The sequence below is a fragment of the Ovis canadensis genome, chromosome Y (assembly GCF_042477335.2).
Source record: "Ovis canadensis isolate MfBH-ARS-UI-01 breed Bighorn chromosome Y, ARS-UI_OviCan_v2, whole genome shotgun sequence".
NCBI lineage: Eukaryota > Metazoa > Chordata > Mammalia > Artiodactyla > Bovidae > Ovis > Ovis canadensis.
The window spans coordinates 8,557,874-8,582,465 of NC_091271.1; the positions used below are offsets into that span (position 1 = coordinate 8,557,874).

Genomic DNA, 24,592 nt, shown 5'->3' on the forward strand with positions numbered 1-24,592 from the left:
GCAGAGGCCAATTGGCCTTCCAGCCATTGGTCCCTGCCCTTCTTCCTATCCTCCCGCTCCAGGTGAACACAACTCCAGCCACCTGTCCCTTGACTTTCTCTACAAGCGTCCTCCTCCCTGTCTAAACAAGCTACAGCAACTGGTCCCTAACCTTGTCTCTCAAACCCCTTCCATTCTGCCGACACGGCTCCATCTCATGGTCACTGACCTGAACTGCAATCCTCCTCATCCTGGTTCCCACAGTCCAGCCACCGCTCCCTGATTTCCTCTAAAAACCCCCCTCATCCTTGTTCACACAGGTCCAGCCACCTGTCTATGACTTTATCTTCCCTCCTCATCTACACAGTGACAGCTACGGGACCCTGATCCCTCTCTCCCATCCTGCTCTTCCTTATACACACAGCTCCACTCACTGGTTCCTGACCTCCTCTCCAAAATTCCTCCTCCTTGTGCACAAAGGTCCAGTTGCTGGTCCCTGACCTCAGGCCAAAGCTTCTTCTCTCTAGTCCAGTAGCTCAAGCCACTGGTCCCCGACTGCCTCTCCATTCTGCCTCTTCTTTGTCACACAGCCCCAGCCCATGGTCCCTGACATAAAAGTCTCCAGACCTCCTAATCCTTATTAATCTAGGTCTGGCCTCGTATTTGCTGACTTCATCTCCAGTCTTTCTGCTCCTTGCACACCCAGGTCCAGCCACTTTTATCTCCAACCAGCCTCACCCTTCTTCACACAGCAGCAGCCACTGGTCCCCCTTGACAAATCCTTCCACCTGCTTGTGGAAACATCTCCAGACACAAGTCCCTGACCTCCTCTGGGATCCTCCTCCTCCTTGTCCACAAGGCCCCAGCCACTGGTCTGGCCACATCTCCAATCATCCACACAGCTCCAGCAACTCACTTTATGTCTCATTCCCCTTTGTCTACACAGCTCCATCTAGTGGACACTGACCTGAACTGCAATCATCCTCATTCCTGATCACAGGGCTCTGGCCCCCTGTCCCTACAATCCTCTTCCTCCTTGTACAGAGAGCTCCAGCCACTGGTCCTCAACTTCCTTTCCAATCCTCCAGCTCTGTGTCCACACGGCTCCAGTCAACTGGTCTCTGACTTCCTGTCCAAACTTCTGCATCCCTGTCCACACAGATCCAGCCACTTGTCTTACGACGTTATGGCCAATCATCTCTCCTCATCCACACAGCTGCGGCTCAAGCAGCCTGACCGTCTCTCCAGTCTTGTTCTTCTTTATCCACATGTCTCCTGTCACTGGTTCCTGACATCCTCTCCGATCATCATCTTCCTCCCTGTCCACACAGCTGCAGCCACAGGTCCCAGACTGTTATCTCCAATTCACCTCTCAAATCTCCATGGAGCTCCCGCCACAAGGCCCTGACCTCCTGTTCCATCTTCCCTCCTTGTGCACACAGCTTCAGCCACTGCTCCCTGACCTCACCTCCCATCCCCCTTCCTCCTGGTCCAGCCCCTGGCTCCCTGACCTGCATCTACAATCGCCCCTCCTCCTTTCCACAGTGTTCCAGCCAGTGGTCTCTGCTGCCTTCCCAACATATGTCCTACCCCAGGGCCTTTGTACGTGGTGCCCCCGCTCCCCACCCCCAACCCAGTCCCTGACAGAACTGGACACTCCCTCATCTCACGCCACGTTTTTCTGCATCATGACCTCATCAGAGCCTTCCCTACAATCACACTCCTTTTATCTCTGTATGCCTTCACTGTTTTCCTTTTCTGATCAATTACATTATATGTGCAAACGTTTTCTGTAAAGAGCCATAGACAGTGGATATTTTAGACTTCAGAGGCCACACAGCCTCTACTCAACATCGCTTACAGTATAGTAAACGTAATACAATATGTAAAGGCCATATGTAATACAATAGGTAGAGGCCGTATGTAAATGAATGAATTGACTGTCTTTAAATAAAACTTTATTGACAACAGCAGGTTGGGGGGGCGGGTGTGGCCCGTGGGCCCTGTATTGTGTGTTTGTTTTTGTGCTGTGAAAACACAGTGCCTTCAGGGAAGGAATGACTATTTGCGTGTTGCTGCTGTGTCCCCAAGGGCCTGGTTAGTTTCTGGAGTTGAAGAAGGGCTGCTTTTTGGTTAACACAGCCCTTTACGACCTGCCGTTGAATTTATTACCTGATCACAGAAATTTGAAATCGGTACTCAGAGAAGGTATGGACCCTGCTGAAGGTGATATAGTTAAGCCCCTCCGGTTTCAACTGGGATAGAAGAGACATTATCGGTTGAGCTTAAAATGAAAGAGACTAGTGGCCACCAGGTTTTCTTGACACTGGATCTTATGACAGAGCGATAGCACGGAGGTCCTATGGAGAGACCTGCTTAGTACAGAAGCCTCTCCCACAAAAGGCTTCACACGCAGGCCCAAATGTCAGCATCACGCCCAACACGAATGGTGCATGGTGCAGGGCCAGGCTGGGGGTGGACCCAAGGGCCACCACCTGCCTCCCGCCAGCATGTTCTCATCCGGATTTCGGCCTCCCTACCTTTTTGACTGACAGGTCGTGGTCCAAGTCACTGCCCGAGTCCTCCTCTGGCTCCTGCCGCTCCTGCAGGTCCTTCATCTTTATCAGCAGCTCCGCCTTGGGGGCCGACGTGCTGTAGTAGGCGGAGGTGGTGGCCAAGGGTGTGGCTGCCAGCAAGCTGGTCTCCTCCCTCCTGGGGAACCAAACGGCAGAAGGTCCACATTAGTTCTGATAGTGTGCCCACAGACGCACCTGAAACCTGGGCTGGGACCTGCGAACCGAGGGGCTGATGAAAGGACATGAGCCAGAAGAGACAGCAGAAGCAGGGACAGAGTGGGCTTTGCTGGTGGTCCAGTGGCTAAGACTCTGTCTTCCAATGCAGGGGACAAGAGTTTGATCCCTTAGTCGGGAAGTGAAGACCCCACATGCTAGGGGGTGTGCCAAAAAAAAATCAATCAACCAAGCAAACAAAAGTGTGGAAAGGGCAGGTGCTGAGGCCAGAACTAAAAAGTGAAGTCACTCAGTCGTGTCCGACTCTTAGCAACCCCACAGACTATAGCCCGCCAGGCTCCTCTGTCCATGGGATTCTCCAGGCCAGAATACTGGAGTGGGATGCCATTTCTTTCTCCAGGGGATCTTCCCAACCCAGGGATTGAACCCAGGCCTCCCACATTGCAGGCAGATGTTTTACAGTCTGAGCTACCAGGGAAGTCACCCAGAACTAGAACCCCCTGCCAAATGGTACCCAAAGCCCCACCTGTGGGGGAGGGCACAGATCATCTTCTCTGGGAGCCTGAGGTCTACAGGGAGCTGTCTATTGCTACTGTAAGTGTGGCCACAGGCCCCAAGTTGACCGGGCATCCTACCAGCAGCCCCATTTGTGGCCTCTGAGCCCCTGTCTGCTACACGACATTCGTGCTCCCGCCTACTGTCAATCAGCGATGCTCACCAAGACCACGTGCACCAACAGGACAGATGTAAGCAGGTGCACCTTTGTGGGCAGGTGACTGAATACAAGAGGCCAGAGAGGGTCCTTCTTAGTCACTCAGTTGCGTCCCACTCTTGGCGACCCCTGGGGAGTGTAGCCCACCAGGCTCCTCTGTGTGATTCTCCAGGCCAGAATACTGGAGTGGGTGGCCATTCCCTTCTCCAGGGGATCTTTGGGATCTTCCCAACCAAAGATCCCCTGGAGTACTCTGAAATGATAATATCTCCGGTCATAACAACAAGCAAGAAATGTCACTGCCATCCGTGACTTCCAGCCTCCAAATGTGAATGTTACGTGAAAGCAGCTCAGTCATGCCCCACTCTTTGCGACCCCATGGGCTGTAGCCCGCCTGGCTCCCCGTCCATGGGATTCTCCAGGCAAGAATACTGGAGTGGGTGGCCATTCCCTTCTCCAGGGGATCTTCCCAACCCAGGGATCGAACCCAGGTCTCCCCCATTGCAAGTGGATTCTTTATCATCTAAGCCACCAGGGAAGCTCCTCCCCCGCCCTCTAGACAGAACGAATTATAGCAAATCCACCCCCTCAGCTAAATACATAACAACAGAAGGCCTCTTTTGTAAACACATTCTCCGCAGCCTGAGCTTTCACTTCTCTGTAACAAGCCTCTGCACCTCAGCATAGTGACCTTTGGCATTGGACCACTGTTTGTTGAGGTGGGGGTGGGGGGTCGTCCTGTGCCCTGTAGGTCAATGAGCACCATCTCTGACCGCCACTCTCCCAGAGGTGACAACTAGAAGCATCTCCCGACATTGCCAAGTATCCCAAGGGCAGACAACAGAGAAAAAGCCCCATGGGCATTGCTAGAAACATGACTTTTCCCATCTTTGCCCAACTGACATCATAGTCCCCAGAATGGACCTTTAACTTGGGGAGGGTGTCAAAAAAAACCCCAAAGTGCCAAGCACTTATGGAGAAATCTGTCACCAGAGAGCACGTACGAGAGCAGATAAAGAGATACATTCCTGGCCCCTTGCCCTGGAAGCCCAAGAGGTTAGAACCGCACACAGGAAAGGACAGGAGCGGAGGTGGGATGGGGTGGTCCACTCACCTCTCCTCCACCGTCCTGGGCGAGGGCGCCTTGGGCAGCAGCTTCCTCCATTGCTGCGTGCCTTCCAGGAGGTGCTCATCTTTGGGGAAGATGCCCTTCATGAGGTCCATGGTGGTTCTCACCCTCACGCAGGGGTCCAGGATGTCTGCCAACGACTTATCCCTGCCTGCGATCTCACGGGCCAGCTCCTCCGACTTGAGGTCGGCGGCGGTCCTGTCTTTGGCCTTCACGTAGCTAAGTGCGGGAGGGGAGGCCCGGCCTTCCTTGGCAGGGAGCCCCAGGGCGCCGGCAGGGGGCTGGGGCTCGGCACTCTGGCGGCTGTAGGGGCAGAAGCACGAGTAGGACTGCTCAGACGTGCTGAGAGTCTTGATCTGGTCCCACTCGAGGCACCGGGGCAGTGGAGGTGGCTCGGGAATGCGGGCCATTGCCTGGCGGCTCTCCTCCGGCTGGCTCTCCGAATGCACTATCTTGATGGGCACCATCTTCACCATGGTGTTGTTGTCCATCACCCGCTCGATTCTGCCAAGACAAGGGTCATTCTCTGGAGACATGCCATGGGCCTAGGCACAGCTCAACGATCAGAACTTAGATAAGCAAATCAGCTGGTCCCATGGTTGGGCGGGGGAGCCTTCTGGACAGGGAAGCCCAACTCAAAAGACGGGCCCATGCAGGTCATAGGTTCCAGGACTGGGGAGACAAGGTCTAGGAGTTCCTGTCTCTGGGGCCCTCAGCTTGGATCTCTTGACCAAGGTGTTCAACTTGAGAAGGAAAATTCCAGCATCATACCCAAGCAGGAAAACACAGGCAAGACCCTTCTTCATTGCATTCTTTTCCCTCCACGCATAGAAACCCTCCCCACCTACTAGTGACTTAGTGAAGTGAAAGTCGCTCAGTCGTGTCTGACTCCTTGCAAACCCACGGACTATACAGTCCATGGAATTCTCCAGGCCAGATCGGAGTGGGTAGCCTTTTCCTTCTCCAGGGTATCTTCCTGACCCAGGGATCGAACCCAGGTCTCCCACACTGCAGGTGCATTCTTTACCATCTCAGCCACAATGGAAGCCCAAGAGTACTGGAGTGAGTGCAAGTGCAAGTTGCTCAGTCGTATCCGACTCTGAGATCCTCCGGCCTGCAGAGTCCACGGGCTTCTCCAGGCCAGAACACTGGAGTGGGTGGCCTTTCCCTTCTCCAGGGGATCTTCCCAACCCAGGGGTCAAACCCAGGTCTCCCACAGTGCAGGCGGATTCTTTACGAGCTGAGCCACCAGGGAAGCCCTACTCAGCACGTATTTACATCTCCATCCCAACCCTCGTTTTGTGGGGAAACTTGATTGGGGGGAAAAAAACAACAACAAAGCAATAGAAACAAATCCTCTGCAGCCTGTGATACCCTTTCTGATAAAGCAGGTCTTCCAGGTCATTCCTGATCACAACTACCTCTCCTCTTGAAACCCATGCAGACTGCCACGTTCAGGAAGGTTGACGAGCTGCTCCCTCTACATGAGGACAAACCACACAGCGGACCAGACCTTACAGCCACCCGGTCGCACCCGTTTCTGCCGAGAAGCAGGACCCGGGGGGGTGGAGGGTGCCACTGTCCAGGCTCCATCCAAGTGAGTCTGGACGGTTCTGCCCAGAGGGCCTGATCCCCAGCAGTACCCAGTCCCGAGAGAGTCCTCAGCCCGCATGCCACCATCTCACTCTCTCTCTAGTCACTCAATATTGTCCGACTCTCTGTGACCCCATGGACTGTTGCCCTCCAGGCTCCTCTCTCCCTGGGATTCCTCCAGGCAAGAATACTGGAGTGGGTTGCCATGCCCTCCTCCAGGGGATCTTCTTGGCCCAGGGATGGAACCTGGGTTTCCTGCATTGCGGGTAGATTCTTTACTGACTATGAGGGAAGCCCCTGGCATGCCACCCTAAGTCTGATAAACCACACTGCCCACAGGCACATTCTCACAGCCTGAGATGCCCAAGGTGATTCAGTGACCCTGAAGTGGTCCTCCCGGGTCCCTCCTCACAGACACACACTCCAAACCCACAAACAGGCTCCAGGAAAACTCCTGCCAATGCTTCTGTGAGCCGTCAAATTTCAGGCTCACACCTGCTGCTGGGCAGGGTCCCCACCTTGTAGCAAACACACAAACCAACCTCAGAATGTCCAAGATTTCAAAGGAACCTTCCTGCTTTTGGAACCAGAGTGGATGCATTTTTTTATTCCGAGCGAGTGACTACTCTCTAAAACTCCCCCCAGGGTGGGAAGGCTGCACTTTCCTGCTCTCTGCATCCCTGCCTTGGACTGGCACACAACAAGACTGCAGTACCCGCTTGCTGAATTCAAGAAGGCGTGTCTCAGGACAAAGGAGCTGCTCTGTGCCCTGGCTGGCTCCCCAAGTAGAGGTAACTGGAAGGGGAGAGATACGGGATACGGAGGGAGATGAGGCAGCACTCAAGAAATCAGTCAGCAGGGACACAGACAGAAGAAGAGTGTCTGTGTCTGTGTGTGTTAGTCGCTCAGTCGTGTCCTCTGTCCATGGGATTCTCCAGGCAAGAATACTGGAGAGGGTTACATTTCCCTCTCCAGGGGGAATCTTCCCAATCCAGGGATCAAACCCACGTCTCCCGCACTGCAGGCAGATTCTTTACTGTCTGAGCTCCCAGGGGAGCCCTGAGCGTCTCTGAGCTCTGCACAAACACCAGGCAGCTCGCAGGCCTTGTCCCATGTGTTTTACTTCCTGTCTGGTTGGTAGTTGATGACAGGCATGGAGCAGATCTCCATTCATGAACCTGGCTCAAACTTCATGGTGGATCTCAAAGGCATTCCACTCTCTCAGGCTGCCACCAACCTGTAACATCGGCCCTGGGGACGGGGACACTGAACTCGGTACATGGTAAGCCACCTTTCTTGGTAGGAAACTCCTGAGTGGCATGGTTACTATCTGCCCCACCACTGTGCTCCTTTGACCAGAACCCAGCCTTCTGTGATGGCCAGTGCAGCAAAGGACGCTGGTTCAAGAAAACCTCTGTGGTCCCCAAAAATGACATACATGACGGAAGCCCAGTGGATGCATCAAGATGCCCCCACTCGGTACTGTCAAGAAGTATTGCCACTGCTTGTGGAAACTCCTCTCAGACTCTTGGAAAAAATAAGAGTGAGAAAATCCACACTCTTTCGGGGCATGAAAAAAAATGAAACCCTCCCTCCCCACCTCCTAAAGTCAACAGAGGTCAGGAGTACTGAGCAAACACTCAGCCATGTTCCTCAGAGAAGCCCACTGTGTCCCAGATCAGGGCCCAAGAACCAAGAGGCCCACGTCAGCTCATTCCCACACACTCAACATTCCCTCCACTCAAACCATAGCATCATTTCTCCTCCCTTTCAGAGCTCCTCAATGTGCCCAGTAAAAAGGATCTCTAGGTGCCAGCTGCATTCAGAATGACCGAGGGCAATGCTGACTCCCAGATAAAGCTGCACTTGCCGCTGCACCCCTGGGGAAACTCAGGATGCTATCAGTTAACGTCCATGCGGTGCTGTCTCTGGGGGTAAAATAAAGTTCAGGGACCTCCCTGGTGGTTCAGTGGTAAAAGAATCCATCTGCCAATGCAGGAGACATGAATTCGAACCCTGGTCCACGAAGATCACACATCCTTCGGAGAGAGGAAGCTGGGACACGGCAACTATTGAGCTCAAATCCCATGACAAAAGAAGCCCCTGCTTGCTGCTGCTAGAGAAAGCCCGTGTGACAGCAGGGAAGACCCAGCACCACCAAAAAGGCAAGCATCTCAAACAGTAGAGTCAAGACTCTACAGCAGGGAGATGCGACAGAACTTTCCTGGGAGATGCAAACAGCCATACTCGGCGCTGTCCAGGATGCTAGCGTCTAGCCCCACAGGGTGCAACTGAGCAACAGGTACTATTTCATTGTCATTAACTTGTGACCTGCGGTGTTGGAGAAAACTCTTGAGAGTCCCTTAGACTGCAAGGAGATCCAACCAGTCCATCCTAAAGGAGATCAGTCCTGAATATTCATTGGAAGGACTGATGCTGAAATTGAAGCTCCAATACTTTGGCCACCTGATGCGAAGAACTGACTCATTAAAAAAGACCCTGATGCTGGGAAAGATTGAAGGTGGGAGGAGAAGGGGACGACAGAGGATGAGATGGTTGCATGGAATCACTGACTCAGTGGCTATGAGTTTGAGTAAACCCCAGGAGTTGGTGATGGAAAGGGAGGCCTGGTGTGCTGCAGTCCATGGGGTCTCAAAGAGTCAGACACGACTGATCGAATGAACTGTGACCCTCATGCTGAACCTCTGGTCGTTAGGGGGCTGGAAAGTCAACAGCAAGTTAAAAATTCAAGTGACCACTGGAGGTGGTGGGAGGTTGTGGGGGTCCTCTCCGTGTTAGTCCCAGGTCCCAGCGTGGGGAGCGGGGTCAAGGCCACCGCGGGGGGGGGGGGGCGACATGGGGGCACATGTTCACACCCAGGGAGGATGCACGGGACCCTCTCGCAGTTGCAGGGAGCCCTAAACAGGGCAAGAAGGTAGGGAGAGACACTACCTGGCGGTGTTCTCGTCCTGGATGAGCAGCGGGGGCTTGTCCGTCAGCTTCTGCGGTGCGAACTGCGGCGACGGCGAGCGCGAAGTGTCCATGGTGGAGGTCTGCAGGGGCCGGAACGGGGCGGGGAGCAGTGGGGCCGTGGGCTCCTCCACGCGCCGCGCGCTCTGCGTGTCCACCGCCTCCGAGGAGGCCACCGAGGTGCGGGGCTGGCCAGGCGCGCCCCCTGGCGGTGGCCGGAGCTCACGCTTGGGCGGCGGTGGCCTCTGTAGGGCGGGTCTCCCGGCCAGCGGGGCGGCGCTCAGGGGCCGGGGCTCCTGACCCCGCGTGGTCGGCTCCAGAGGCGTGTGCGGCTCCGGGTACCGGTAATCACGAGGGAGGGTACCCGCCCGGCCGCGGGCCTCCAGGGACACCTCGGGCCCTTCCCGGGCGCCAGGGGGTTCAGAGGTTTGCCGGGGGTCCCGTGTTGCTCCTGGGCGGTCCTCCGCACGCTGACCATCTGCTTGTCTAGGGGAAGCAAGGAAGAAGAAAGAGCCAAGGGTTCCAGGGAACCCTCTCCTCCCCGAACCCGACTTCCGTCAAGGGCACACATAACCTCCCTTCAATGACTTTAAGGAATTAAATCCACCCATGTCTGCCCACGCCAGTCCCCGCTGCAACTGCAAACGAGCAGACATCAGATGCAAACACACGAGGCAGTACTCTGGCATGTCACACCAGAGGAGAGGAGGCACACACATGGCGCACACGTACATGGACACACACACTGCCATATGGGGGCAGATACAATTCCCACAAACATTAAGCAAAAAAGGGTGTGAAAATACTCAAATGGTGATATGGAGAAATACTCATTTCACATTGCAACAGTGTTTTTACGGGACTTATTTCAGGAAATTGCCATATACCAAGGGATAAAACCTTTTTTGGGGAGGGAGAAGGAAATGGCAAGTCACTCCAGTACCCTTGCCTGGAAAATCCCATGGAAGGAGAAGCCTAGTTAGTATGCAGTCCATGGGGTGCAAAGAGTCGAATACAACTGAGCAGCTTCACTTTCACTTATACAACTTTTTAAGACAGCAGCAAAAACATTAACAAAACCTTTTAAACCAGCAGCCTATGATTAAACATCAGAAAAACAAAGACTGCTTGTTTTGGAAGCTGCACCAAGGCATTCATCTTTTTCACACTCTTAGGCATTTGGCTCAGCAGGTAAAGAATCTGCCTGCAACGCAGAGGACAAAGGAGATTCCAGTAGGTGAAGAATCTGCCCGCAGTGCAAGAGCCCCAGGTTCGATCCCTGGGTCGGAAAGATCCCCTGGAGAAGGCAATGGCAACCCACTCCAGTTTTCTTGCCTGGAGAATCCCACGGACAGAGGAGCCTGGTGGGCTACAGTCCATGGAGTCGCAAGGAATCGGACACAACTGAGTGACGAACACTTTCACTTTTCATCCATTTCCATATCCAGTTCTAGCTTTCCCTAACACATAGTTAACATGCATACAGGCACACACATACACACACACACCCCCTGGCAAAACACACGCAGGCATTCTGTACATGCATATGAAAGTGAAAGTGAAGTCGCTCAGTCATCTCTGACTCACTGTGACCCCCATGGACTGTAGCAAGCCAGGCCTCCCTGTGGATCACCAACTCCTGGAGCTTGCTCAAAGTCATGTCCACTGAGTCAGGGATGCCATCCAACCAACTCATCCTCTGTCATCCCCTTCTCCTCCTGCCTTCAATCTTTCCCAGCGTCAGGGTCTTTTCTAATGAATCAGCTCTTTGCATCAGGTGGTCAAAGTATTGAAGCTTCAGCATCAGTCCTTCCAATGAATATTCAGGACTGATTTCCTTCAGGATGGACCGGCTGGATCTCCCTGCAAGTTCCAAGGGACTTCTCAAGAGTCTTCTCCTACTCCACAGTTCCAAAGCATCAATTCTTTGGTAGCCGTTCCCTTCTCCAGGGGATCTTCCCAACCCAAGGATAGAACCCGGGTCTCCTGCATTGCAGGCAGATGCTTGACCATCTGAGCCACCAGGGAAGCTGAAGCTTTATGATGTATATTGTACATGCATATATATATCTAGGCCATAGTTAAAGCTCGTGGGTGTTACAATAACCATACTCCCAACAAATGAGCCAGCCGTGCGTCTGCTGCTTTGTCCTGAAACACTCTTCTGGCCTGAGCCATCAAATGAGCCTCGGATGGACCCTTCCGTCCACGGGAAGAGCTGTCTTCTGTTGAGACGACCTCAGGGCTGGTAGAGGAGACTCCACAACAGGGCAGTGATCAGCCAGCCAGCAGGCAGAGCACAAGTGCAAGAGGAGCTGTCACCTACTGCCTCAAGTGTGGGACGAGATAGTTCTGCACACACACCCAGCACCCACTCAGAGCCCGGGAGGTGCGTCTGCTCTAGACCTTGCCATTGCAGCCGGCCCCACCCCATCCAGGCAGCTGCGCTGACAGCTGAGTTCCCTAGGCGTGTTTCTCTTGCTGTGTCCTCAGGAGAAAGGTCCCTTCCGGGTTCCATGGCTGGTCTACGGGAGACCACGGACTTCCTCCCCCAATTCCCTCAGCGTCCCTTGTCGTCTAGCTGGGGCCGGACTCTGCAGCCGTCATGTTCGTGAGCCCAATGACAGCAGCTCAAAGGGTTCAGTAACTGGATGAGGACATCAGATCACCAGTCGCCCCCCGGGACCCCACAAGTGGGCAGGTTTGTTCTCCACTTCCAGCTTAACTGACTTCCCTGGTGGCTCAGATGGGTAAAGAATCAATATGGGAGACCTGGGTTCGATCCCTGGGTCGGGAAGATCCCCTGGAGAAGGCAACGGCAACCCACTCTAGTACATTTGCCTGGAGAAAATCCCATGGACAGAGGACCTTGATGGGCTACAGTCCACGGGGTCGCAAAGAGTTGGACATGACTAAGCAACTTCACTCACTTCCTGATTAATAAAATATTAACCCAGCTTAGGGAGTTTAGTTTAAAACAAACAAGTGAAAAAAAAAAAAAAGCTAGGTAATTCCCTGGTGGTCCAGTGGTTCAGACTCAGTGCTTTGACTGCGGAGGGCCTGGGTTCATTCCTGCTCAGGGACTCAAGATGCCACAAGCCACACGGGGAGGCCAGAGAAACCAACCAAAATAGGCATTATGTTGAGAAAAGAAACGTTCACATGTTGAGTAGTCTGGGGAAGTCAGTTTGCTGAAATAAGAATTAACTTGAATGTTCTGCCAACTCAAACAGCCTAGGAAAGGTGCCCTTGTTTATCGGCATTAAATACTAAAAGTGAAGGGCAGGTGGCAGTTGGAAGGCAAAGTCTTTCCTGGTGGGTCAGGGGGTTAGGAATCCGCCCACCTATGTCCAGGACACGGGTTCAATCCCCGGGGGGCCGGGAAGATTTCACCTGCCGTCGTGGGGCAATGAAGCTCGGGGGGCCACAACTACTCAGCCCGGGTTCCTCAACAAGAGAAGCCAAGTGTCACACCTAGAGAGTAGCGCCCCACTTCGCCGCACCTAGAGAAAGCCCATGCAATGACGGAGAGCCTGTGCAGCCAAAAATAACGTCATTGATTTTTTTTTTAAAGTTATCCAAACAGCTTGAAGGATGCAATGGATGGTTCAGAGGACAATACACAGTCCAGCAGGTGTTTGCATACAAAAGATGGAACAGCCTTTAGACAACAATCAGAGGAGGGTGACTCTTGGCTCAAATGTCCTGTCACCAACTGTCACCTATGGTCGGCCAGGGAAAAGCCAGCCTTGGGCCTGCCTCCCGTTGAAGCCATTGCGTCTCTTACAAGACAGTAAAACTTCATTCATGGCGACTCACACACCGCTGCAGTGTTTCATTCCAAAGAGCTGAGCACTTGAACTTTTTTTTTTCTTAAAACTCCTGAAATCTAGCATCTGAAGACCCACTTGAAACTACCCAGTACCAATTTTTTTGTTTTTCTAAAAAAATGTTTTTTTTGATGTGGACCTTTTCAAACTCTTGATTGAATTTGTTACAATACTACTTCTGTTATTTATGTCCTGTGTTTTTGGTGGCAAGGCATGTGGCATCTTAGCTGTATGACCAGGGATTGAACCCACACCCCCTATGGTGTTAAGGCCAAGTCTTAACCACTGGACCATCAGGGAAGTTCCAGTGGTACCTATTATTTAATAAATAGGTACCTATTATTTAATAAATATCCACTACCTCATTGAAACAGAGAATTAAAGTAGCTACAATTTATTGCTAATATCTAAGTGTCTTTGTCCATCTGGATTCATGTTTAAAAGATTAATTAAAACGGAGCTGTATTTGCTAAGTGCCTTGGGGCTTCCCAGGTGGCGCTAGTAGTCAAGAACCTGCCTGTCAATGTAGGAGACATAAGAGACGCAGGTTCCATCCGTGGGTTGGGAAGATTCCCCTGGAGGAGGGAACGGCAACCCACTGGAGTATTCCTGCTGGGAGAATCCCACAGACAGAGGATCCTATGGGCTACAATCCGTGCGGTAGCAAAGAGTCGGACGAAACTGAAAAGTCGAGGACAACTGAAGTGACTTACTGCATCTTTGCAAAGTGCCTTAGACAGGACGTGCTGTGGTCTCCCCAGAGAAGGCAGCAATTCCACCTGTGTGAGTAAAGCTCCTCTAAGAGGGATGTGAGATTAGTATATTTCCTGCCATATCCAGGAAACAAGGATGGCACAGCTATCAGGAATTCCAGCCTTCCAAATGCAAATGTCTGAGCCAATCCTGTCTTTCCTGCTGGGTCCGGGGGTTAAGCATCTACCCACCTATGTCTGGGACATGGGTTTAATCCCTGAGGGGCTGGGAAGATTTCACCTGCCTTCATGGGGGCAATGAAGCTCAGGAGGCCACAACTATTCAGCCCGGGGGTTCCTCGACAAGAGAAGCCAAGTGTCACATCTAGAGAACAGTGCCCCCCGCCCCCCCCCCCCCCCGGTTCTGCTGCAACTAGAGAAAGCTCATGCAACAACAGACAGCCAGTACAGACAAAAATAAAGTCATTGATTTTTTTAAAAAAAGTTATCCAAACAGCTTGAAGGATGCAATGGATGGTTCAGAGGACAATACACAATCCAGCAGGTGTTTGCATACAAAAGACGGAACGGCCTTTAGACAACAATCAGAGGAGGGTGACTCGGCTCAGATGTCCTGTCACCCACTGTCACCTATGGTCAGCCAGGGAAAAGCCAGCCTTGGGCCTGCTGGCAGTAAACTGCCCCACTGTTTCATTCCAAAGAGCTGAGCACTTGAACTTTTTTTTTCTTACTAAAACTCCTGAAATCTAACATCTGAAGATCCACTCAAAACCACGTGGTACCAATTTTTTTATTTTCCTAAAAAAGTTATAATACCAGTTGTTATTTATGTCCTGTGTTTCTGATGGCAGGGCATGTGGGATCTTAGCTCTATGACCAGGGATTGAACCCACACCCCCTATGGTGTTCAGGCCAAGTCTTAACCACTGGACCATCAGGGAAGTTCCAGTGGTACCTATTATTTCCTATTATTTAATAAATATCCACCACCTTTGTTTAAACAAAGAATTAAAGTAGCTACAATTTATTGTTAATATCTAAGTGCCTTTGTCCATCTGGATTCACGTTTAAAAGATTTAGTTAAAAAGGAGCTCTATTTGCTAAGTGCCATCGGGCTTCCCAGGTGGCGCTAGTAGCCACGAACCTGCCTGTCAATGTAGGAGACATAAGAGATGCAGGTTGGATCCTTGGATCAGGAAGATTCCCCTGGAGGAGGGAACGGCAACCCACTGCAGTATTCCTGCCAGGAGAATCCCACGGTCAGAGGAGCCTGTGGGCTACAGTCCATGGGGTCTCAAAGAGTCGGCCGCAACTGAAGAGTCAGAGATAAATGACTTACTGCACATTTGCAGAGTGCCTTAGACAGATCTCCCCACAGTAGGCAGCAATTTTACCTGTGAGAGCAAAGCTCCTCTAAGAGGGATGTGAGATTAGTATGCTGCTGCTGCTGCTAAGTTGCTTCAGTCATGTCCAACTCTGTGCGATACCATAGACGGCAGCCCACTAGGCTCCCCCGTCCCTGGGATTCTCCAGGCAAGAACACTGGAGTGGATTGCCATTTCCTTCTCCAATGCATGAAAGTGAAAAGCAAAAGTGAAATCCCTTAGTCATGTCCGACTCTTCGCAACCCTATGGACTGCAGCCCACCAGGCACCTCTGTCCACGGAGGTTTCCAGGCAAGAGTACTGGAGTGGGGTCCCACTGCCTTCTCCTTCCTGCCATATCCAGGAAACAAGGATAGCACAGCCGTCAGGAATTCCAGCCTTCCAAATGCAAATGTCTGAGCCAATTCTGTCTCCTGAACCCCACTTCTCCAATTCTTGACGGCGTCCTGAGGGAACATGGGTGATGATTTTAGACACGTGCATCTAAGCTCTCCTCAGACTTTTCTCCATCACAAAGCCAGGTCTGGGCGGACAGACAGAGGGGACCAGGGACGAAATGCCCGCCTGCAGAGGCATCCGGAAGAACACCCCAGGGCATCTGGAGGTCACACGTCTGTTGGGAAGCTCTGATTTATGGATCCCTTCTTCCCCGATTCCTTCTCACTCACTTTTCTACCCACGTGGGATATGAAAAGCTACTCCTGCAGTTTTCATCCTTGGCTTGGCGTTGTCTCTCCCCAGCTAGACAGATAATCATCACATGAAAAACACAGTGAGGTACCCCTGGGTACCAAGTTGGCAGGGACCAACCTGAAGTCCTCCACCAGGACAGGCTTCCCGAACCCCGGCCCAGGGCCTTGGGCTGGAGTCTGCCGAGCCCTGGTCCAGAAGTCAAGGAAGATACTAATTTCTGCAACATACAAATACGCGTAAGCACTCATTTTGAGAGGCACCCTGCAGGCGATGACGACAATGTTAGGGGAGGGGTTTCATTTACGTGGGGGAGGGTTTGGGGAGGTTTTAAAAACTACGGTTTTAGTTACTTTTCTGCCCCTCTCTGCTGCGCTGCTAGTGAGCAATGGTCCCTTGTGAACCAAGTGCACCCCCACAGATTGTCATTCAAAGTCCTGATAGTCCCGGGGCAGGGGGCGGGGGGAGTAAATTCCCTGGTGGTCCAGGGGTTAGGATTCTGTGCTTTCACTGCTTCGGAAAGTGAAAGTTGCTCAGTCATGTCCGACTCTGTGTGACCCCATGGACTGTACAGGTAAGAATACTGGAGCGGGTAGCCTTTCCCTCCTCCAGGGATCTTCCCAACCCAGGTCTCCCGAATTGCAGGTGGATTCTTTACCAGCTGAGCCACCAGGGAAGACCTTAAAGCTATGACCGGGGGTTCAATTCCTGGGCTGAATTGAAACTCAGATCCTGCAAGTTATATAGCACTGTCAAAAAAACAAAAAGCTACCATATGATCCAACAATCCCACTCTTGGGGATATGTCCAGAAAAGATGAAAACTTTAATTTGAAAAGATACATGGACTCCAATAGCAGCACCGTTTACAATAGCCAAGGCATCGAAGCAACCTAAATGTCCATTGGCAGATGAATGGATAACAAAGCTGTGCTACACACACACACATACACACACACACACAGGCAGATGAATGGATAACAAAGCTGTGCTACACACACACACACACACACACACACTGAGGCAGATGAATGGATAACAAAGCTGTGCTACACACACACACACACACACACACACACACACACACACACACACACACACACGCACGCACTGGAATATTACTCAGCCATAAAAAAAGAATGAAATGATGCCATTTGCAGCAACATGGATGTACCTGGAGATTAACGTACTAAATGAAATACGTACGCCAGAGAAAGACAAATACCATATGATATCACTTATATGCAGAATCTTGAAAAATGATACAAACAGACTTACTTATAAAACAGAAACAGACTTAATTATAAAACAGAAACTGACTCACAGACATACAAAACAAAATTAAGATTACAACAGGCCACAGCAGGGATAAATTTGAAGCTTGGGATTAACAGATACACACTAGCATAAACAACAAGGACCTACTGTATAGCACAGGGAACCTGTATTCAATATCTTATAATAACCTGTATGTATAACTGAATCCCTCTGCTGTACACCTGAAACACTGTAAAGCAACTATACTTTAATTCAAAAAAAATCTAACCCTTAATAACCATCCCCTGGGGTAGGAAAGGGTAACCCACTCCAGTATTCTTGCCTGGAAAAGTCCATGAGCAGAGGAGGCTGGTGGGCTCCAGTCCATGGGGTGGCAAAGAGTGGACACAACCGAGCATGTACACATACAACCAGCCACCAGTGTTTAGGTTCCTCCAGAAACTAAAGAAGCTGGCGTATGACCATGTCATCCCACTCCTGCGCATATATCCAGAGAGAAACATGATTTGAAAGGATACACACACCCCAATATTCACTGCCCCACTATTTACAACAGGCAAGACGTGGAGGCACCCTAAATGTCCACTGATGGATATATGTGATACACACATACAATGGAAGATTATTTGGCTTAATGAAACGATGCCATCTGCAGTCAGACAGAGAAAGAAAAACCTCATATGATATTGCTTACATGTGGCATCTAAAATAAAAATGGTACAAATAAACTGATTTACAAAACAGAACAGACTCACAGACTTAAGAGAACAAACTTAACGTTTACCAGGGGGAAAGGGTGGGAGAGGGACAGACCGGCTGGGAGGTAGGGATGGACATGTACACACAGCTATATTTTAAACGGATAACCAACAAAGACCTACTGTATGGCCCAGGGACTATTCAGTATTCTACAGCAACCTAAATGGGAAAAGAATTTGAGAAAAAACCAGACACACATATGTGTAGCTGTATACATGAAACTAACGCATTATTGTTAATCAACTATGCTCCAATATAAAATTATTAAAAAAAAAAGGGCCCCACTGTCAGCAGGAAAACAAACTGTAATGCACACAAGAAAAAATACAAATGTGCAGATAATAACACACAAAGAACTCTGCTAGTCACCAAGGAAATGCAATGAAACAGATTTGCCTGTTTCAACAATGAAACAGATTAGCCTGTCAAGTCACAGATTAAAAAAAAATTTTTTTTTAAATTTATTTATTTGGCTGCCTGGAGTCTTTGTGGTGGCATGCTGTATCTTCGAGCACTGTGCATGGGCCCTCCAATTGTGGTGCACAGGTTTAGTTGCCCTGAGGCAGGTGGCACTCAGTCCCCTGACCAGGGATCGAACCTGCATCCCCCAGCACTGCAAGGCAGTTTCTTAACCCCTGGACCACCAGGGGAGTCCCAAATCCTTTCCAAAAGACTGCTTGGCAATTCCACGTCCAGACTGTCCTCCTAAGGAAATGAATGAGAGCGGGAGTATTTCACCACGTATGCCTGCTCCGGTATTACTTTCCACTAGGAAAGACTGGGAACACATCCCTACAAGTCCACACTGTTCCCACTGGGCGGCCAGATCTTAAGAGTGCCAGGCACCACAGGTGTACAAGGAAAAAAACACTGTTTACAGCAAGTATATAAAGTGTGATCACACATCCCAAAGGGGACACACTGCTCTCTCTGGATGTGATCATGAGGACAATTTTCACTGTCTTCCTTCTGCCTTCCAGAACTTCCATATGTTTTTATATTTTATGTATTCAAATTTGGGGGGGTGCATACAGCTTGGCATGTGGGATCTTAACTCCTCAACCAGGGATTGAACCTATTTCCACCTGCAGTTGACGTTGAGAGTCTTAACCACTAGGCTGCCAGGGAAGTTCCTCTGTTTTTAATAAAAATGTTCTAATATTAGTAACACAAGTGTTTTTTTCTTTTTTAAAGAAGGAAATGTTACAAAAGACTATCAAATAGCCTAGGGAACTGTACCCCCAGATAAGTATAAATCCTGGCTCTCAAAAACAAACCTGAGGCTTATGAAATAAGGGGCCACTTTTGAACTCTGGGAAACTGTGTGGGAAAAGATATTAAAATACAGCTAGGGCTTCCCTGATGGCTCAGACAGTAAAGAATCAGCCTGCAATGTGGATTCGTGGTTCGATCCCTGGGTTGGGAAGATCCCCTGGTGAAGGGATTGACAACCCACTCCAGTATTCTTGCCTGGAGAATTCACTAGACAGAGGAGCCTGGTGGGGGGCTCCAGTCCATGGGGTTGCAAAGAGTCAGACAGCACTGAGCAACTAACATTTTCACTTTCAGAAGAGCGTTAGCATCTTTGTAAACTAAGAGAAAACCATCTGCTTTAAGCGTCTCCCTTTCAGCACAAAGCAAGTGACCCCAAATTTTTGAAAATACCGTATCTCAGAATACTGTCTGATTGTTACTCAGCTAAAACATATTTAGAAGCAGGTTATTTACTCAACAGGGTTCAGATATTTACTGTACATGGAAATTTTACTTTATTCCTATATGGCTCTCAATCCTATGCATTTATGTGTGCATGAGTGTGCATAGTTACATGCTTGTGTGAATACATATATAACATGCATGTGTGTATACATATAGATGCAGGTGTGTCTGTATGTATACGTGTTAAATACTTTCCTTGAATATCCAGTTATTCTACTTTAAAAAATTGTACACTTTATTATTATTATTATTATTGTTGTTCTGGCTGAGTCACAAGGCATGTGAAACCTCAGTTGCCTGAACCAGGGATGGAACCCACACTCCTTGCCTTGGAAGGCAAAGTCCTAACCACTGGACCACCAGGGAAGCCCCACTGTTATTTTATTTTTGAATGGCCTCCAAATATGTTTAAGAGCCCACTGGCTGGACTTTGTTAACAGTCCTTAAATAACACTGGGCATGTAAAGCTGCACCCAAGAGAACTCCATCTGCTAGCAGCTAACTTGATCCCAGAACACCTAAGTAGGTGTATCTGGCAAGCACACTTGCAATGCCTCACGCACCTCTTGCAGACAGAAAAGCCCAGTCTGCTGACAAGAGCCCATTTTATCTATAATCGGATCTCAAAGATAACACACACAAGTGTGTATGTGTGTGTGAGATATAAGTCTTCACTCACATGAATATCGGTAGCAAATGACCGCAACAAGACAACCCACGAATCTGGATGTGTTACGTAAGGGGAATTTAAGCTCCTGGCTTCTCTCCCTGAGAATCGAAAATGATCACGGCTGAACGGGTCCTTAGAAATCATTTCACCCCAACTCCCTACTTCACAGATGAAGAAACAGAAGGTCACATCCACGGGGGCTTGGAACCTGTGTCCACAGTCTCGCAGACTGCCTAAGAGGTGTCTCACTGGGCTTCTCTGGGTGGTCCAGGGGCTAAGACTCCATGCTCCCAAGAAAGGGACCCAGGTTCAATCCTGGGTCAGGGAACTAAGATCCCACATGCCGTCCCTAACAGTCTGCATGCCCCCCACTAAAGATCACATATGCCACGGTTAAGAGTTGGTGCAGCCAAATAAATGAGGTTTGCACCTGACATTTACAAGCTAACTTGAAATGCCATGAGGAAAGCTACTCCAACACTTCCTTTCAGAATGCTTTTAGATTTACAGAAAATTTACAAGAGGAGAATGTTCCCTACACCTGTTTCCCCTGCTGTCAACACATTAGTACATTTGCCATTACTGTACGCCATAATTAGTACAACTGCCATAATCGCCATTAGTACTTTTGACTAAGTTGCTAAGTCGTATCCGACTCTCTGAGAGCCCTGGGCCTGCAGCACGCCAGGCTTCCCTGTCCTGCTATCTCCCGGAGTTTACTCAAACTGAATCCACTGAGTCAGTGATGCCATCCAACCAACTCATCCTCTGTCGTCCCCTTCTCCTTACCCTAACTCCCGTCTTGGTACATTAACTGGAGTCCACAACGTATTCAGACTTTCTTCATTCTCACCTACTATTCTCTCTGCGTTCCAGGACACCCCATTTCATTTACCAGTCACAGGCTCCTCCCATCCAAGTGACAGCCTCTGAGACCATCCTTGTTTTCCAGGCCCTCCAGAGTTTCCAGAGGGACCGTGCAGGCATTCGCAGAATGTCTCAGCTGGGATCTGTCTGATGTTTCTGTCGTGATAACCAACCCAGGAGTTGTGGATTTGAGGGGCGGGGGGAGTTGGAGAACACAGAGGTGAAATGCCCTTCTTATCCTCAAATACAAGGACCATGCTGTCAATACAATGATCTCTACGGATGAGCTGGCGGGGTTAGCTACACCAGCTTCTCTGCAGTCACACAGCCTCACCCCACCATTTCACCCCGACCCCTGTGGAAGAAGCTCACCAAATGCAGCCCAAAGTATAAGACAGAAGGGCTCTACTCCCCACAACACACCTATCCCACCCCCCCCCCCCCAAGGGCAGAAGACCTGCAGAGATTCAGAACTTTTCTGTACAGATCTCTTTCCTCCACTTCTAACATACTTGATCACTTATGTCTATTGGTGTGGGCTCAGGTTTTATTATTTTTAATGTTTATTTCAAAACTTGGTTTATTTTTGGCTGTGCAGGGTCTTCACTGCCGCACAGGCTTTCTCTGGTTGCAGCAATCGTGGGTTACTCTCCAGTTATGATGCGTGGAATTCTCACTGTTACTGGCTTCTCTTATTGTCAAGCACAGGCTCCAGGGCTCTTGGGCTCGAGAGCTCAGTAGCTGTGATGCACAGGCTTGGTTGCTCCGTGGCATGTGAGATCTTAGTTCCCGGGCCGGGGATCAAACCTGTATGCCCAGCACAGCAAGTCAGCTTCTTAACAACGGGACTGTCAGGGAAGCCCAGGGATATTTTATACACTCCCTTCTATACCACTTGATTTCACAGCAGTTTTGGTCACAGGATACTCCAAGCCAGCTTCTGTGTCCCTCTGGCAAATCCTCATTGTTATAGGGTTTTCTCTGTGTGTATGTGTCTGTTTGTTTGAGTACTTTCTTACTTTTGGGAGACAACACACTGCAACTTCGTTTTGTATTCCGCCAGCCCCAACCCTAGACTTGCCCGTTTCTCCAAGGAGCCCTGGATCTTTTAATGGAAAAGCAGAAACATCACTTTGCCGACAAGGATCCGTCTAGTCAAAGCTATGAGTTTTCCAGTAGTCACCTTCGGATCTGAGAGATGGACCATAAAGAAGGCTGAGCACTGCAGAATTGATGCTTCTGAACTGTTGTGTTGGAGAAGACTCTTGAGAGTCCCTTGGAGAGCAAGATCAAACCAGTCAATCCTTAAGGAAATCAACCCTGAGTACTCATTGGAAGGACTGATGCTGAAGCTGAAGCTCCAATACGTTGGCCACCTGATGCGAAGAACTGACTCATTTGAAAATACCCTGATGCCAGCAAAGATTGAGGGCAGAAGGGGAAGGGGGTGACAGAGGATGAGACGGTTGGATGGCATCACCGACTTAATGGACATGAGTTTGAGCAGGCTCCAGGAGATGGTGACAGACACGGAAGCCTGGCATGCTGCAGTCTAACGGGTCACCAAGAGACTATCACTTTCATATTAGCAACCAGAATCTGGCAGCTGCTTCTGCACTAGGAAATCCATTTTTAAGAGAGAGCCTCAATGAATGATTTCTAAAGAGAAAGTATTTTTATCACGTTAAGGTTTATCATTGGGTTTTCCTACATCCACGTTTCCTACAATGAGGCCAACTTATCAAGCATATAAGATGCTCAGAGCTTGCGCGTGGTGAACACCATTAAGACTCAACGTTGTAAATACCCGTAATAAGTGGAACACACATCTGCTTTTACCTGATAAGACATTTGTGCCCTTGAAAAAGTCCACAAGTAAGAGGAGAACAGAACACGGTAAGCACCCTGGCACGCATACATCCCAAAGGAACTGTTCCTCTTATCCTAGCCTCAACTTGTACCCGTCACTCCACGTGAACCTTATGATCTGTGAATCTCAGAAAGGAGATTCCACTCTCAGCATCTTTTGCTTATTACACGTCCTTGCTGTGAACGGGCCACAGCCACGTTAACCAAGCCAGAGACCAGTGAGATGAAAATGATGGGAGGCATGGCTATCAACACTGCAGAGACCACCACCAGAAACATCTGGACAGAGGACCACACAGGCCCCACCTCCCGTCCAGGAAGCATCCTCACTGATTCCCATCCTTTAGCCTCCTGGCCAAGTCCCAGGGCTGGCAAGTCCTCTCTGTCTGGGCTTTATGGGAGCATAGCCACACCCAGGCCTTCAGGGACCATCCAGACCTGCTCCCAGGTCACATGACCACTGGAAAAACCATAGCCTTGACTAGATGGAACTTTGTTGGCAAAGTAATGTCTCTGCTTTTCAACATGCTATCTACGTTGCTCATAGCTTTTCTTCCAAGGAGTAAGAGTCTTTTAATTTCATGACTGTAGTCACCATCTGCAGTGATTTTGGAGCCCAAAAATATAAAGTCCGACACTGCTTCCACTGTTTCCCCATCTATTTCCCACGAAGTGATGGGACTGGATGCCATGATTTTCATTTTCTGAATGTTGAGCTTTAAGCCAACTTTCTCACTCTACTCTTTGACTTTCACCAAGAGGCTTTCTGCCATAAGGGTGGCGTCATCTGCATGTCTGAGGTTATTGATGTTTCTCGCAGTAATCTTGATTCCAGGTTATGCTTCTTCCAGCCCAGTACTCATGATGTACTCTGCATATAAGTTAAATAAGCAGGATGACAATATACAGTCTTGATGTACTCCTTTCCTGATTCGGAATCAGTCGGACTGAACCTGGGTCTCCCGCATTGCAGGCAGATTCTTTACTGTCTGAGCCACCAGGGAAACCCTTATACAGACTGTTTTACATTAATTTATGCAAAACTGGGCATCTTTAAATCTTTGCATTATGGATCTCAAGGGACAGTCCCTTGCCTGCATTTTCATGTATTTTATTCTCAAATTTAAATGTTTTGAGGGCACTCTCCTTGGCCAGTTACTTCAGAAAATGAAACATTCTCCAAAAGCAGCTGACCACACCTTTTCAACATTCCAGTTTTAGAATTTCACTTGAGTCTCGCTGCTCTTCAAAAACCACAGAATGATTCTGAAAACTGCTAGGTTGGTCGTGCAAAAGAGGGAAAGCTTCTGGAAGTCACTCCCTCGGAGTGGTTACCCACACAGCCAGCCAGAAGCCAAGACTGTGATGCACACAGCACATGATTCCCTCTCTCCCTGCCACCGCCATCTCCTCCCACCCACCCTCATCCTCTTCACCCCTTCGCTGCTGACCGTGCCATTGTCTCTCTCTCTCTCTCTCTCTCTCTCTCTCTCACACACACACACACACACACAGAGTTATGTACAGTGAAGCCATTTATCACAACTCTGAATAGCAGAGGAGCTGAAGTCCAACCAGTGCAGCAGCAAGAGCTCTGCAGTTTAAAGGCCCGAGGCCAACGCTGGGCAGGAGAGAAGCCCTCCCACGTATGCAGGGTTGCCCGGAGCAACCCCTGCCTCC

At 50.0% G+C, this 24,592-nt stretch overlaps 1 protein-coding gene across 5 annotated transcripts in view; it reads right to left on the reverse strand.

The window, feature by feature from the left end:
* Positions 1–24,592, reverse strand: part of LOC138431428 (protein Shroom2) — a 141,138-nt gene that overhangs the window by 10,842 nt on the left and 105,704 nt on the right. For all 5 annotated transcript variants that reach the window (XR_011446062.1, XM_069573573.2, XM_069573572.2 and 2 more), the window contains 3 exons: positions 9,116–9,619; positions 4,556–5,074; positions 2,520–2,691 (listed from right to left, as the gene is read on the reverse strand). Coding sequence is in view for 4 of the 5 variants with exons in the window: in XM_069573573.2 (XP_069429674.1) it covers positions 2,520–2,691; positions 4,556–5,074; positions 9,116–9,619 (1,195 nt within the window). In the remaining variant the exon portion in view is untranslated. The remainder of the gene's footprint in view (positions 1–2,519; positions 2,692–4,555; positions 5,075–9,115; positions 9,620–24,592) is intronic.